Source organism: Falco punctatus, assembly GCF_963210335.1.
Source record: "Falco punctatus genome assembly, chromosome: 6".
Lineage (NCBI taxonomy): Eukaryota > Metazoa > Chordata > Aves > Falconiformes > Falconidae > Falco > Falco punctatus.
This window is the reverse complement of record NC_137585.1, coordinates 23,223,281-23,240,550: the sequence shown is the minus strand read 5'-3', so window position 1 is coordinate 23,240,550 and position 17,270 is coordinate 23,223,281. Positions and strand designations below refer to the sequence as shown.

Genomic DNA, 17,270 nt, shown 5'->3' with positions numbered 1-17,270 from the left:
CAGTAGTAAATTAGAGGAACATGAATATTTGCACACAAACTGACAATACCAAAAAAATCCAGGTGGAAATTGAAATTCTTAAGAGCTGTATTGCCATAAGAAGTGACAATTTTATTTAAGTTAAAAAAAAAAAAAAAACCACAAAATATTTACATCGATTCAGAACTTCTGAGGCTGCTGGATCACAGGTGAAGTCATGACAGGTATGTATCAAATCAACCTGAGTCACAGTTTGTTGAACCTGAGATGTGACTACAATACTCATAAGAAATGCCAGGTATTCTTCCCAATCCAAGGCCGATACATTCTTTCCCTTTATAGCATGACATTCTAAAGCTAAACACTTTTCCTCAAGCATATCCAGGTTGCGTTCCCTGAAAGAATTTGCCCTGTACCTAGCCCTGCCCTTTTCTTTAGATTCTTGTTTGGTTTTAATTTTTCAAGCAAGCACAGGTTTATGGCAATTAATATTGAAGTATCTTTACTTCAGCTTTTCCTGGTCAAACACCTCAGTCTCTGTCAGTGTCTCTCTTGCTGCCAGCTCCTCACTAAGATAGACCTGATCGATCACCAAAGGGGGGAGGGGGCTTGTATGTCAGTGTTGATCAGCCACCCATTTTACAGCTTGAGGCCTTTCTGGGAACAGTAACACTCAGTGTGGCTCAGCTGCAGCACCTGGAGCTGGACTGGGAAGAGCTTAACTAAAGCAAAATGCTACAGCTAATTCAAAAAAATACTGAAGTGCAGGCTCTGCTCACAGCATTTCCTCCAGGGGCGCAGGCCAGGGTCTGCACAAAGGCTAGGAAAGTAAAAAAAAAAGCCCACAGAGAGAGCAAGCACTACCCCTTACAGACACCAGCAGAGCTGGCACGCAGCTCGCACTATCACTATCATTGCTGTGCTAGTCTACAACAGCCTATCTATGAAGCTCTGCCTTCCCTTTCACAGCTGTATCTCAGAAGTTGAGAGCAGAAAAAGATTCACACACATGAAGTAAAGAGTCTTCAGGAATCCGCATCCTCCACACAGAGGGCTGGCGAGCTCAGTTATCCAGCTAGAGGGAGAGAAACAGAACCAGCGTTAACGGCAACAGAGCCACTGTCCCATGGCAAGACCTGTGCCCTGTGCCTGCCTGCGGAGCCCGGCAGCCACCACGGCTGCGTGTCCCCATGGCCACAAACCATGGCTCGACTCTGCCACCTCCAGCACTGCATGTCTGCCGTCACCGCCTGACATCACCCACTTTCCATGCTAACGGCAGGGAGTGCACTGGCACAAGTCCCAAACAGTGTGGAACAGCCTCCGGTGCCCAGCTCTATCCCGCACCTAACGCCGCTGCGCTGGGGCGGGTGGGCAGCCATCAGCCCAGCAGCCCTTTGCCTGCCCGCTCTGCGCTATGGCAGCGCCCCACGGCGCGGTAAGGCAGCACAGGGCAGTCTCCTACACTAGTGACCAGTTTCTGCATGCACGTGTGTGCGTGTCCCCTCCCCTGACAGGGCAGTCGCTGAAGCAGGGGCCAGACGCCCGAGCCTCTGCCATGGCTTGACTGCTAGCAGTTCAGTGTCCCCCCGGTGCTGCAGCTCCAACAAAGAAGAAGAATGGAGCTGCCGTGTCCCATCTGGCCATTCCTCGTTGTTCTGCTGTTCCTCAGGGGCAGCTCCTTTCTCCTTCCACTTCTGCCAGGCTCTGGGGAGCCCAGGGAGACAAGAGCCAAGGCCTCAGGCCCAACCGGTTCAGGAAACGTTGGCCTGCAGAGCTCGGGTCAGGCCTGCCTTCCCCGCACAGCTCCCCGAAGAGACTGCAGGGAGGAGACGAGCAATCGCATCTCTTTCTCTGCCCTACATTATAGACGTGCTCTGTTCACCAACTTCTGTGAGTGGGGTGAGGAGAAGCTGTGACGTGTCCCCCTCAAGCCTCACTCCCTCAGCACACCACAGGGGCTGGCATTCCCTTCTGGACAAACCTCCAGAGCACTACAGGGAAACCGGTTGTTCCCTCCAGGAAAGCCGTCTGACCGCACTCACCATTCTGACAACGTAGTTGTGGAACTGCTGTCTGATGTAGTTCACAGTGGTGTTGAAGACACGCGGTAGAAGGGAGGGCATTGTATTTGCAATTTTTTTAGTTAAGACCATTGCTAGCACCAACATGCCCTTCTCCTGTTCCATGTCTAAGGGGATGGCTCGCGCAAGCCCTTCCACTGCCTCCGACATGTGCCGGATTATCTCCTGTACGGAAGGAAGAGAGAGATCTCAGCGCAATAGCTCTGGGAGAAAGGGATCTCTGCGCAGCCTGCCAGTCCTGTGCTGCTAACAACGTGCTTGTTCCAGCACCTCACAGGATGCTGCTCTCCCCTTCCTCCTGGGCACAGCAGCCTGCCTGTTACATGCCCTCAGTGGCAGCAAGGATGACCACATTAAGCTCAGCTGCTCACCCAAGACAAAAAGAAAGGGAGACAACACATACACCACTGGAAAATTTAGACAGCACCTTACACTCAGGGCGAAACAGCCCCCCTTCCTCCCCAGCCTAGCCTGCCAAGTCCTCAAATGGCACAGGAATCCTGGGGCTCCCAGGAAAGGCAACCTGCCCTAAACACAGTGAAGCTCAGGGGTACAAGCTTAGATGGGGACTATCAAGAACACAAAGTGAGTTTCATAGAAAAGCTTTCACATAGGGAGGAGCTAGACAAGGTGTCCAAGCATGGAACAAATACTGCCTTGCTCTGCAGTATGTATATGCACACACTAAGCTATGCTACTAATGTGAAAAAGCAAGGTCCACCTGGTCAGAAGTTAGGTTTGGCTCATTCTTATTGAAGACCAAAAAGTTAGGCAATAAATTTGAAGGCCTAAACCAAACTGGGTGGAGAACAAGACAGCAGGAGTGGGGGAGGGTCAGACTCTGCTGGAATCAGTCTGTGCGGGTGACAAACCCCAGTAGAAAACACCCACATCACAAAAAAAAAAAAAAAAAAAGCCAGAAAAGATTGGTTTAAGTCATTAAATCCTGCCTTGTCAGCAAGAAGGTGAACCCTTAATTCAAAGACAGCATTAGCTTATAAAGCATAAGAAACTCAATCACAGGCAGAGAAAGCCAAACAAGCCATAAAGCCAGTTATCTTGAAGATGCCAAAAAGGCTCTGTGGAAGAAAACTGTGGCTCTTGATCCAGATGTGGATCCAATCCTTAAAAGGAAAAAAAGAGGTATGTCTAACACAAGGGACCTCAAACACAGACCTTCTCAGCAGGTCACCCATCCAGGGCAAACCTCACTGCTACCCCCAATGCCGACAGCCTGAGCTAAACAGTTACGGCACTAGAAAAGGGTCTCACTACTTGCTGTCCCTTCAGTGTTCAGTAAGAAGCACAAGTCAAGCTGCTGGCACAAACACTGCTCCAGTTTTGCCGACATGACAAGCAGCAGACAAACAGGATCCAGCACCAAAGATCTTAAGGACAAATACCAAGTCTCAACCAGACAGTTGATTTTCAAAGATAAGCCATTGGGCCAACAAAATGAAGTCAAAATGCCTCTGAAAGTCTGTTCTCCACAACTACCCCAATTTCACCATCTGCAGAAAGGAGACTGAACCCAAGGAACCCAGCTGGCAGGGTAACAGCTGCCACAGGATACAGCATCACCTCTTAACAAATCTTAAAATATAAGTGTTTGGGCTGAATTTTAAGATGGCAACAATTAAATCGGCAAACTAGCAAAGATACAGACATTGCAAGCTTGCTGCTTCAAAGTCACTGCAGGAAGGATGCACAACATTTAGAAAGGGACCTGCTAGTCAGGTTGCTTTCTCACTCACCTCTCCAGACAGATTCTTGTTCAGGAAGTGCTGCATTAGGTCATTTACTACTCTTGCATTGATTTCTTTATCAAACCGGTCTCCAATCTCAGCAAGCTGAGCAGCAATGGTCTGGACAACTTCATTTACCTCAGGGTCAAACACTGCCAACAAATACAGCAGGATTTAGTCCACAGGCTGCAGTCAGACTAGGTTTGGCGCAGGTAAGCTGACCCACAGCATTTTGCAAGAATTCCCTTCCCACCCCACCCCCAATCACAGTGCATTCATGACAGTGATGCACACTACAACTTCCTTGCATGCACTCAACTCATTTACCAGAGACCGTGTGCAACAGGTTATCTGTAGTTCAGGTAAAGTGCAGCCATACGCTGCCCAAAAAACACCACAAGGGAAGGTCAGAACACCTCCAACCAAAATTTGTACAGGACAGCTACAGCCAACACCTTGCTTAGAGAAGTGAGAGTGTGCCTGGTTTTGTCAAGTGACTACTGTCAGGACCTGTCTCTTAAGCACCATCTGAAGCATGCCATCTCACGGAATCATAGAGCAGTTGCGTTGGAAGGGACCTGTAAAAGGTCCTGCAATGAGCAGGGACATCTGAGCAACCTGATCCAGTTGAAGAGCCCCGTTCAACCTGACCTTGAATTTTCCAGGGATGGGGCATCTACCATCTCTCTGGATAACCTGTTCCAGTGTTTCACCACCCTCACTATAAAAAGTCTTCCTTGTTACCTAGTCTGATTCTACCCTCCTTTAGTTTAAAAGCATTATTCCTTGTCTGATCTCCTTTTGGCAAAGCTTCCCATTGTCACTTGGGGCATGAGATCTATGCAGATTTGTATAAGGGAGGGCTATTTACTGTAGCAGCTCCTCCTCAGTCAATATGCCAGCTGACACATTCTGCACAAGGGGCAATAGCCATCCTGCAGGTGGCTAGTGAAGCAGCAACAGTACCAGAAACTATCTGAGGAACAGTTTCCACCACACTGGTAGAGCAGAAAGGGATTCACCCAGTACCAAAACAAGAGTTATTCCAAAATCCTAGCCCCAAATACTGATGCTGCCTGAAGAGCAGTGTGAGGCCTAACAACTGTCCTCAAGGACAGCTATCATTAGTACCAGCTTTGTGGCCCTCATTCTGATGTGCTGCAGACAAACCCCAAGGTGATGAGTGCTCTGGAAATCCATGGGGAGATAAGAGTGCTAAGCACTAGCTATCTTTGTGGTTAAAACTCCCAACGAACACCACCACCACCTGCCACATGTGAAATTTCTCAATGGAGAAAACATTACTCCTCTGAAACAGACCAGCAGCAAAGATAGGAAAAGGGAAAAGAAAACACCACCTTCAGGGAGGCTTGTAGGATAGAGAAAAGAGCACTGACCTAGCTCACCGTTCTGCAAGTGGCCACTCCGATTGCCATCGGTCTGAAGTTCCACCTCATCATCATAGTAGCAGCTGTCTTTCAGGAATGGCACAATCCCCTGGTTTTGCAGGGAATGCAGCTGCTCTCTGAACTTGCAGTCAGAGGATGCCTCCAGGAAGGTGTACAGCAGTGCACACTCCATCTGGACAGATCCATTGATCTTAAAAGTAAGAAAAATCAACGTTAAGCCCATGCCTAGGAAAAGTCCCACTCAAAAAGTCTATGCATATGCTGTTTTCCACCCCCCCCCAAACACATTTCTCTGGCCTCCTTTGGACATCCCAAAGCGCCTTAGTCAGGGAGTCCATAAGACTTCAGCAAATGCACACCAACACCTGGATGCGTGCCCACACAGAACGGTCTGGTGGTGAATGACGGATGGCTCTGTTCTTACAAACCAGTGGTGGAAGAGTCAGCTCACCTTCTCCTCACATTTCCAGCTGTGCCAATAACAAACCCTGCTCAGAACTCCTCTTTTGAAATAGGTGTGTACTTAGCACAAACCACCCATTTCTCCCTTTTCAGACATCTTTGTTTGGAAGGGTTTTACCCCTGTATTTGGGAATTGGGCATGCTACTTCCTGTGCACGAGCCCAGCAGCTTCCCTTTAAATGTAATCAGAGCACAACAGTAACAAGGTGAGAAACAGTTAACGGCACAAGTCTGCTAAAAACCCCAAGGTTCACATTTATTCTCCCTCTTCAAAGGGATCTTGACTAGCTCCGTAATAATCCTGTTCAGCTCTCTGTAGAGAACCAAGCAGCTGCTCACTAAGAACAACAACAGTGAAATGGCAGCACATTGGTGCCTGGTGTCATCTACACTGGCACACCCACCCCCAGTACACAGGCTGTCCTGGTTTCAGCTGGGATGGGGTTAATTACCTTCTTAGTAGCCAGTACAGTGCTGTGTTTTGGCTTTGATGCGAGAATAATGTTGATAACCCACTAATGCTTTTAGTTGCTGCTGGGTAATGTTTATACTAACTCAAGGGCTTTTCAGTTTCTCAGGCCCTGCCAGCAAAAAGGCTGGAGGGATACAAGAAACTGGGAGGGGACACAGCCAGGGCAGCTGACCTGAACTAGCCAGAGGGATATTCCATACCCTGGGCTGCGATGTGTTTGTATATATATATATAGCCAGGGGGTTGGCTGGAGCAGGCAGCAGCATAACCAACTGAGCATCAGTGAGCAGGTGGTAAGCAGTTGTGTTGTGTATCACATGTTTCTTTCTTCCTTTCCCTCTGGATTTCATTCTCTCCTCCACCCTCTTTGTTATAACCGTTATTGTCATTATTATTTCATTTTTATTCTATTTCATTTATTACATTGTTCTTATCTCAACCCTCCAGTTTTAAATTCCTTCCCCATTCCCCTTCCCATCCCTCTGGGTGAGGAGGGAGTGAGCAACCACGAGACAGGCACAGGCTGCCCCCAAAGCCATGCACCCTGCTGCTTCCAGCAAGGCAGGACAGAGCCCAAATTAGTTCGGTTGAGGAGGTCCATGAGGCAGTCAAACCGATGAGCAAGAGGTCCCACTGGAACATGGGGCCTCATAACCAACTAAGGCATCTGCAGAAAACTAGGAGGTTGTCCAATAATTTTAGTTAAGCAGCTAAAAAGAGTAGGATGTTGTGTAAGCACAGAAATAAAAGTGAGAAAGAAAATCCTTACTCTGGTACACAGAATGTCTGCCTGTAAGAAAATGCTTAGGCTTAATCCTAACTAGGGAGAAGAATCAAGGCTAAAGTAGAATGGTTTGTCTTGCCAACTGCATAGGGTAATAGATATGCAACCAGGATGAACTTGATAATTTAAAGGAAGTTTCAGACACCTTTTGGGGAGTGAAACTTTGCAAGACCACCTAAAAGTACAGAACTCTATCAGTAATATCATACAGGACCCATATTGCCTAGGCAACAGCAGCAAAACTGGGACAAATGCATAAGTAGTAATTAAGGACAGGTTTTTTTACTTGAGAGGAGACTGGACAGAAAAAGACAACAGACAACAAAAAGGAGACTTCAGAAGTGGGAACAAATGGAAAATAAGGTATATAATAATAAATATTATATAGGAAATTATATACAGGAAAATAAGGTCAGAGACAACAAAAGGCACATCTTCCATGACCTGACCGTGGATTTTTACAGACAGTAGTGAAGCTCACCTGGTGACCCACGCTCACTGGGGCACCAGCAGCAACCCCCTTGAACAACCCACTGGACTAGTTTGTGTCCAAACGGCTTGTGGGTGGGCAGAGCAAAGAGGGCTATAACTGTACCCTAACACTAGGTAGGGTGGGGAGGATAAGGCATTTCAATAGCAGCTCAGTGTAGTTAAGATTTAAGTGTGATAAATAGTAGCTTCATAATTGCATTTAATATTGCACAAAACAATGCATTAAGTTGAGCACAGTGGTATGTCTATTCATTTGACAGCTTAGTTTCTAGACTTATCAATAAATACTGTAGTCTCTTAAACAGCTACGTCTGCAGCCTCACACTGTGAGGCAAGAGGAAGCAGCTTGCCAATTAAGTGGTTCCATCCACTTCTCTATCCAGAGCAGTGTCAGGGCTCCTGCCCGAGCTCTGAGGGAAAAAAGGAGGACACGAGCCAGGACTCTGAGACTTATCCCCTTTGAGGTATCTCAGAACAAGTGCACAAGAGAACTGGTCACTGTGAACCCCTGACTTCAGTCATGTTTGAACCTAACCTGTTCCATGATGGATTCAGAGACAGAGCACCTCTTGTCACCCTCTGCTTCAGACCAGAAGTCCTCGCCCTGCAAAACAGTAAGAAAGAAAAGGGTGAAAGGAAAAAAATTTCCTGTAAACCCACATCTTGCAGCAATGTTCATGGGTCTGACCACATCTCATAGAAAATGACCTTTCTAGTAATGCATATCCATATTTCTGGACAGGGCTGCCCACCACACAGTCAGTCATAAACAAAGGCTGAGAAAACCACAAGTGTCCCAGCAAGAAGGGCCCTATTCACATGAATGAGGGGCATCAAACTCCTTCCTGTCACAGATGCATGAAAGACAGCAGAGCAACGTATCTTTAAAGCCAAGAGGTGGTGATGGGGAAGGGAGGGACAAGACTTCATAGTGCCGAGGCTGGAACACAAAGCAGTGTAATCACAGGGGAGTTCCTCAGTATCTACTGAGAGCAGGTAAGCTGCTTGGGTCTGCATGCACAGCAGCATGTTCTGAAGTGAAACACCCAGCTGACAGTGCTACACATCTGCAGGACTTTAAGGTTGCCTACCCTGACACCCATGCAGAGGTACACGTGCATACTCAGGTTATTTCAATATTTCCCCAGCAAACACCTAGGGACAGAGAAGGTTGCACCAAGCGTCATCAAAGGCTTCTAGTTACATGAACACTAATCCATTAAGCCTCCAGGGAGCCCTACTAGGAAGAAGGGAAAAAACAGGACCCAGGTCACAAGCTCCTCTGCCCCCAAGGTGCATGCTCAGGGCCGACAACCCACAGCCTGCCTTGTGGCTGGGCAGTGCCCAAGGGAACAGGCATGCAGGGAGGCCAGAGAGCATGGCACAGGAGGTGGCCTCTCACCCACCAAGAGCAGCTGGTAAGGAGCACAGTGCTCCCTCCTCATTCGGGCAGGCCAGACCAGCAGCTGAAGCAGTCACATCTGGTACAGGAAGCCCCAGAGCAAGAAAGGTGCAAGATTTGCACTTGCTGTGCAGATAACTCAAGGCTACCCACCTAGCAAATGCCAAAGCAGGGAGGACAGGAATCCTGTTTGGGAATCCTGCATTTGCTGCCTCAGATGCAACAGTCCCACAACTGCACACAGAAGTCTCTGGTGCAAACTGGCTTCAGCTCTTGATGAGCAGGGCCTGGCTGAAAGTGGGCACTACCTTCCCACCAGGCCTTCACCCAGGGCAATAGTCTGGCTGCTACACAGGTACCCTCTCATCAAAAACGGGGTGAAAGTGCCAAGGAGCCCAACCAGATGGCCTGCAACCACCAAAGACCTGGCTAGCAATGAAAGATCCTATTTCATAGTAACAACCCCTCACAACTGTGTTTTAAATAACTAAGCATGCTGGTGGAAAAGAGGAAGTGAGAACAGAAATTAATACAAACTCTGAAGGAAACCACAGTAATAATTTAGAGAGATAATGAATTTCCCAACTTTTCAAAGGCTCTTAGAAGCCCCTAAGACCGAAACATATTCTCAACAGCCCACAGGCAGCCTCTTAACCATAAGCTTATTTTTCATTTAGTTGTTACAATAGACCAGGGGTCCTCGAACTACAGCCCACAGGCTGGATACAGCCCCCCAGGGTCCTCAATCCGGCCCCCAGTATTTACAGCCCCCGCGCCCCCCCCCCCCCCCCCCGCCAGGGGTTGGGGGGGAAACCAAGCAGCCGCAGATGGCTGCCTGCCACTGCATCCGCGCGCCGGCCCCCTGGTTAAAAAGTTTGAGGACCCCTGCAATAGACTAACAGCCTCTTAAAACACAGGCTTAGCCTTTACTGCTTTGCATTTTTCTTTATTCCATTCAAATCCCTATTGCTGCTACTCACCTTTAAAGGGAGTTCTGGCCGGGGAGAGTGCGGTCCTCCCTCTTCTCTGGGACCTGAAACAGGTCAGGGTGACCCTTCTCCTTGGCTTGACTTTGCTGAAGAGCCAGATGTTAATTCAGGTTGGAGAACTTGAGACAGAATGCCTGAGATTAAGAGGAAAGTGGCGATTTAGCATTCAGTCTGTGGCAGGACCTTAGCTTTGTTCAAATTCCCCAGGAGCTGTCCACACAAGCGACATTTCTGTAGGCTAGGCAAAGCCTCAACTCACGTATTTTGGTTTTATAGATAACATTTATTTTCAATTCAACATAATTCAGCCCAAGCCCAAGGTGTTCATGTTACAACTAGTAACAGTGGATATTCTCCGATACTAACTCCTGCTCAGTTAAGCACCACGTCCTAAGCCATCACGGCTTCGACTGCAGGAAGGCTGAAGTAGTACTGAGCCTCAGCTGCCACATCCCATTTGCCTTGAAACTCACATTCACCACAGCAATCTTCTTGGCCTCTATCAGTGTTGCCATCCTCACCCAGCTCTAGTCTATGCCAAAAGCTTCATGCAGGACCACAGCAGCACTCTACAGCTGGTCAGATTAACCCATGCTGGCTCATTTGGCTGGTAACAGCCAGCTGACTAACTCGAGCACAGGCTGAACAAATCTCCCCGTCTTTCAAGATGCAAGAAGTTGCACCATCCTCTGCTCACACCACACTACATACAGAGGGGCAGATGTTCTTCTACAGTTCTGGCAGAAGTGCGATGCAACACAAGTCACTACAACTGCAAGTCGCACACAAGTGGCCAGATGTGCTGGTGAAACTAGCTGAGTAGCACTAAAGAGAATTCTCACTTGCAAAAACTTTACAGCAAAGCCTCTTCCACCCAAAGCTAGCCAAACTGTGCTAGGGTTACCCATTTCTTCATTGATGAGAATTCCAGTAAATTGCTGGAGGGCAAGCTGAGCAGTCAGGTGGCAATAAACAGACTAAATAAAACATCAGCTTGCAGAGGGACCAATGCAATCTTTCTTACACAAGAGGATGGAGCAGAAATCAAAAAAGCAGAAATCCTTCCTTGGGGGGATTTACCACCTGCCACATCTTTCCAAGGAAAGCTCAGACTGAGGCTTTAAAATCCAGATTCCCTACATTTTTTGTCCTACTTTCACACTGCCAGGAAACTCATTTATCCAAACACTCACAAAAAAGGCAACAAAAAAAAAAGAAATGCACTATTGTCTTTTCCCACTCCCTGCTTTAAAAGAAGATGCACAGACCACGTCAGTCCAGGAAGGAAAAGAGGCAAGCTATTCCGTTCCTGTATCAGAAAATACAAGTCAAACAGAGATCCAGATCTGTTCCGGGCTTGCCTATACAGCTAAGCCCAGAAAGGCAGGGCATAGCAGCTTGGCACAAGGCTCTGCAACCACATCACCCACACCAGCTTACTATGCCGACTAGAAGCTCTTAAGAGGAACTTGACCCTGCTTGTGCATGCTCCTCACATCAGTTCCTGGAGATGTGCATGAAAGGTGCCTGGATCTGTCTCTACAGACCTAATGCTGTTTCGAAAGCGCTTATGCTTTTCAAAAAGCGGCAGAATCTTATATGTTGGTTATGGCAGGAAGGTCCTCCCCGAGTGCTGCACAGGTAAAACACCTCAACAAGAGCCTCTGAAAACCAGAAAGGGGCTGTGCAGCCCCTACCCCGCCAGGGTTCCTGCCGCACCCAGAGATGTTAACGGGTGTGCAGGGGGAAGAGACCCACGTACTCATGGGGGTTCTTCCCCTCAGGGGATCATCTCAGTTCTATGTCAAGTTAGACACTCCCCAGGCAAGTCCATAGAATTAGAGACGTTAAAAAAAATATCACCCATCACAGCTGCAGATTGCAAGTTTGTTCACTCTGGCACATGAGCAGAGATAAGACAAAAAAGAACAACAATAAAATTCACCACACTCCGAAGTACTTATATAGTAAAAAATTAAGACAAAGAGGCTTGAAGTTGAGAATTTCGTGAACTAAATTCCTTGAATCAGACACTCACCACTGAGGCAATGAAAGTCCCTGAAGGGTTCCAGTCCTTGGCTAATACAAAGCTCTGCTTGGGTGGTCAAAACCACACCAAAGAACAGGGAAAAGGATTTATCCCACACTACAAAATGGCTCCCTGCTACTACAATACAAGGCAAAATTCCAGAAACCTCAGGTTTTAGACAATTCCTTAAAATCAATGCAAGTGGCTTGGATAGTCACAAAGTTCCTCCTGAGAAGTCAAATTCCTTAACAGAATTTTAAACAAATAGACCCCTAGAGAGCAAGCCCCAATCAAGTCACCTGCTGATGTCACCTGAATTTTTTAATCATTAAGACTTTGGAAATCTGAATCTAACACTACCAGGATAAGACCTTTTCTCGTGGATGGAAAGAGTTACAAAAGAAAATGTATATTGAGTGAAAAGAATATTTAGTTGGAGAATGAGAAAAGAGGGAGATAATTGCTACAAACACTATCTGCATTCAGATTCAGATTCTAACTAGACCATTTGCTAAGGTTGCTTTAGGCCTGCTGAAAGTCTTGGAATGAGTTTTATGGAGTATGATTTTAAAAAGCATTAGATACCAATTAATTTTAATGCATTATTCCCTTTCACACTTTCAATTCACTCAGACAAATGAGCTTGATGTGTTAACAGCCACATCTGAAAAACCACTAGATGCCTTGAAGTATTCAACAGATAAGACTACAACCAGCTTTTTGAATCGGTTCTTACCATCTTCCTCAGAAAAGAAGTGGAGGGGCTATTTTAAGGACAAGTTTAGGACCCTTAAATCAGCTCTGAATAGCCAGTGTGGGGCATGTCCATTCCAACTCAACACTGTGTTGGGATGAAAGACTGGAGAAGCATATGTTAAGTAAACATTAACTACAGTCAGAGGAGCACATCCACCAGCCGCTTGTCAACACAGAACTAAAGACCTCATTCCACCCACGTGCCAATTTTAACAAGAGAATTCTGTGGACGCTTCCCTCAAAGCAAGCCTCCAAGGCAATCACAATTCTTTAGATGGGGCCGAGTATATCCCAAGGGATGGTGCATACTGCTCTCCTCCAGCAACACCAGTCCCTTCAGCTCTGGTGTCCCGTCTTCTGTTTCTCCTTCTCATCCTCAAGTTGTATTAGTCTTTAAATCTTAAAAGGAACTCATCAGTGCAGCTGTTCCCAGCTGTGCCTACCAGTGAGGGGTGGCAACAGTAGAGGCAGCAGCAGGCAGGGCCAGAATCCCCTGACTCCAGGCTTTAAGGAGAAGTGGCATGGCAAGTTTGCAGGGTGGAAAAGAGGGACAGGCAGGACTGCAAGACAGTCTGCACTCCACGGCTCTCTTCCACACCTGCACCTCCTCCCACATCACTGAACTACCTCCTGCAGTTCTGGGAGGCATAAGTAAAGGGAAAAGGCTCTTACTGTACCACGCTTCCCCCAGCACCCTTGCTGATGGTGCCACACCATCTTGGGCAAAGAGGCAACACTGGCCATAGTCGTGCTGGAGAGACCAAACTAAGTTCTCCCTGCCATACCACCGCCACATACTGCATAATTCAAGAGCAAATGCTGCAAGCACACGTTTTATCTTCCCAGGTACAGAGCTACACATGGAAACAGTACAGCTGCAAAGCATGCAAGATTTCACCAGCTCTAAAAAACAGGGTGGGGTTCTGCTGTACCTCCAGACACTGCAAGCACATCACCAGCAGCTCCACACACACCAGCGAGAATCAGCTGGCAGCATATACTACTGTTAGAGGAACTCTCAATAATGCTCAAGGCTGCTGTGAACAACAGTAGGTCCCAGAATCCCTACAACAACAGTGCTAAGCCACCCTACAAATCAGCTTTCGTCCCCTCTTCACACTTCCACTATGTCTTCAAGACTGCTCAGAAAAGAATCCACCCCACCACAAATAATGCCTCTGCTTACCACCACCTCTCCTCACAGCTCAGCCTGTGAGTTGCTATTCTCAGCTGTATCGGACACTGTCTGGTTATGAAAACATACTCTTTCCAGCAGCAAAGGCACATGCCTGTAGGGCTGACTCCTTTAACAACTTGTCTGGATTCCGAGACAAGTCCCATACAAACACCTGGACAGAGACACTATCAGTCAATGGACCTGTTGTCTGAGTTGTCAAGATATTTACCTTTATGTCTCACATTTGAGTTAGAAATCAATTAAAGCCTTCAAAGCAGAAACTGCAATAAAGCATCAGTCACCAAGAAAGTGCATAGGATTGAAGCCTTTTCTATTTCCTCTGCCTGGCAGCTGAAAGATAAGAACTTTATTTTTGGCAGTCAGGATGACATCATTCTTGGAAGAAATGAAATGGTGCCTATTTGTCCCTTCCTAGACCTGGTGGCTTTTACCTGTCTCGTAGGCAAATATTCCATTGCTGAGTTGCAGAGCTCTTTTCTAGAAGAAGGCATAATTTTACAGGTAGGGAAACTAAGGCACTTGATATGACCTGACATTTTAAATCCACAACCACTCAGTTTCACAGTCTTCCTGAAAACCTGCCACAGGCACAACCACTTTACGTAACCAGCCATTACTAGAAAGTGAGGAAGAGAAACGAAGATAACAGCACCGCAGACTTAAGAAGTTCCTTATTTGAGGAAGGATGTGCCTAAGCTGTGCCACACTGCTGCCCATAGCACTTCAACTCATGACAGCATAAGCAAATCCTACATAATATAGCCCAAAGTCCCCCGAGGAGTCCCCATCACCCTGCCACACTCAATTTCTAGCCCATAAATCCAACGGGAACTAAACAGCCCTACTACCAGCAAAAACCAGAGCTTTTCCTCATTTCTCTAGCTATGGAAGAAACCTGACTACTCCCATGGCAGTTCCACACATAACTCTGACAACTTGGCAGGAGGCAGAAACAAAAAGGAAGAGAGCCTGTTGAACTGCTAAGCTGTGCTGAGATGAATAGGGGTTGTCATAAGCACAGAAAGCCTGTCCCCATCACTACTCTGCCTGCAAAGGATACGGCAGCCTGTGACAGTGCTTAGAAGGCGCCAAGGCTTTCCTCACCCGAGACCCACTGTCCTCCTAAACTAGAATTTGATTCTAGGCTTTGGAAAGAAAAGCAGGGTGGTGGGGAAACAGACAGTGTGATACATTAGCCAGATGAAGGACAGGCTGAACAAGCCCCTTTGTGCATTTATGGATGCACATACACATGCTACTGCAAAACCGAAGTGATTAATACCAAAGCTAATGACTTCGAGTTTCTCAGGACTTTCCCCACCACAGGGAACACAGCTTCCCAACCACAGGCATTTTCCATGCATTTGTCTCCAAGGGAAGCTACAACTCCAACAGTATCATGTTGGAAGCAGTAAAACTGACAAGCAGCGGGCAGAACACTGAGATGCCGGCAGGTCTGTGGCCCAGCACAGGACAGACCCCATCCCCCAGTCACTTGTGATTTATTTGCTAAACTCTTAGGAAAGATACCCTGCAGCCAGGATCCACTAGACTGCTCAAACCCACCTCTCCTGCTACTCTCAAGCACAACTGCTGATCGCTTGAGGCAGTCAGCTTTTGTTTCTCTTCCTTTCAAGATAGCACCCTCCTTTAAGATGCAAATAATGCCACTACCAGTCACTCCAGCAAGGGATTTTAAACCTTTGATTTAAAAAAATACATTGAAACGTGCTGAATGTTCCTGCTCGGTAGTTTCAGTGTATATTTATCTTCCAGTATTCAGTGGCACTGAAACTCTAAATAGAGCACAAAGACCCAACACCAATGGATGCTTGTCCAACTGCCGCCTTCGCTGGATCATTTTTACCTTTGATTCTTTATGCTGCCTTAGTACAGAGGGAACACCTCAGCCTGAATGCTGAATACTCTCAGCTGTGTATTTTGACTTAGAAATACATTGCACAGTTTTTTTGATGGGGCTTTATCTTCCTTTTTGAAAGAAAGGCTTTAGAGACAGTTTCGAAAAGAAGGTTTCGATTGGCCTTTTTTTAAAGGGATTTATTTCAGCTCCAAGGTCTGCCACTGTTTCACATTACTCTTCATGACAACATGAATTGCAGCAATCTTCTAGTTATCAGGACAGTACTTTGACTTCTTAGAAGGAAAAAGAACTTCCTCATCAACCTTTATTTTCATTTGGCTGAGAATGTTGTTGCCCAGCCCCTATGCAGCACATCAATGAATAAGAAGGAACACTGCCACACTACTAACTCTCCTCAAACAAAAGGTAGGCAGGAACTTCTGATTATTGTGGTTTCTATATCAGATCAGTGATGGAGGCAGTACTGTTCAGTATTCTTCAGAAGCCAGCCTACAGATAAAGCTACATTGAAACTGAGTCAGAAGAAACCCTGCAGCTCAAATTGCCCCAAAGCTTGGAGCTGAGATTTGGATTCAGCTAACTGCAGCTAGACCCAAATGGAATTTGCACATCTCCATATTCTGGGCATGGCCACACCTAAGAGGAAGAGGCAAGATTTGGATCCTGACTGCCAATGCAGGTGGGTTTTTTTTGATCTGGGATTGAGCTTAGTTTTTTCCCTCTGGTGTTGAGCAAAGTAACTCCAGTCAGGCAAACCTGCCCTGCATTTCATCTCCTCATGAACATGACGAAAATACTTCTACCTTTCCTAAGGACCTGGTAGGAGGAAGCAGAGCAAACCCTGATGAAAAGACACAATCACCCACATAAGATTACTGATCTTTACAGGGTCAGCTCTGTGTTCACAAGTCCAACTATCAGCCCAGTAGCTGCAACACAACCCTGCAATAATGTCACAGGGCACGTTCAAGCTGTGCTTACTGTTTGCCTCTTGGAAATGACTGAGGAATCATAATTCCAGTCTTCTGACATTACAAAGGAAGGCCACAGTGGGAGCAGGGAGCTCCTCAGTAGTGCTGGTAAGTGGTGGGCACTGGAACAAACTCCAGTTATCACTGGTGATGTGCAAGTGACAGTGTCAAGTCAAACAAATACAAAACTTGCATCCAAATTTAGAAGATGCCGCTGCTGGGGCATCAGCACTGGACACTTGTACTCTGGCATGCTTTTACAGTGGAGAAGCAACAAAGTGTTCAGTCCCTGGGGCACAGATGACAGTCTCTTATCACTTGGCCTCTCACAAATGCAGGTGCCACTTGGACAGGCTCTGACAAGAGCTGCCAAACAAGACATCAGAAAGTGGGACTGGATACAGTAACTGTCATGCCACCTAGAGGACAGGACTATCCTTATTTTACTTTTAAACCCATGCACTACTGTTATGTGCCAGCCTGAGCACAGTCAGAAAATCAGGAATACCACTTCATATTGCAACTTCGAGGCATTTCATGGCTGATACCAACAATAAAGAAGAATTTAATTCTCTTTCCTTTGCCTGACTGGCAAGTTAAACAAGCAAAGTATAAA

At 46.8% G+C, this 17,270-nt stretch overlaps 1 protein-coding gene across 6 annotated transcripts in view; it reads right to left on the bottom strand.

Annotated features, from left to right (window-relative positions):
* Positions 1 to 57: 57 nt before the first annotated feature.
* BID (BH3 interacting domain death agonist) overlaps positions 58 to 17,270 on the bottom strand; it is a 23,126-nt gene continuing 5,913 nt past the window's right edge. For 5 of the 6 annotated variants that reach the window (XM_080391526.1, XM_080391524.1, XM_080391528.1 and 2 more), the window contains 6 exons: positions 9,810 to 9,952; positions 7,963 to 8,031; positions 5,206 to 5,407; positions 3,818 to 3,960; positions 2,025 to 2,228; positions 58 to 1,054 (listed from right to left, as the gene is read on the bottom strand). In XM_080391526.1, the coding sequence (XP_080247652.1) occupies positions 1,043 to 1,054; positions 2,025 to 2,228; positions 3,818 to 3,960; positions 5,206 to 5,407; positions 7,963 to 7,971 (570 nt within the window). In that variant the 5' untranslated portion in view covers positions 7,972 to 8,031; positions 9,810 to 9,952 and the 3' untranslated portion in view covers positions 58 to 1,042. The remainder of the gene's footprint in view (positions 1,055 to 2,024; positions 2,229 to 3,817; positions 3,961 to 5,205; positions 5,408 to 7,962; positions 8,032 to 9,809; positions 9,953 to 17,270) is intronic. The other variant, XM_080391529.1, reaches the window with a different exon arrangement.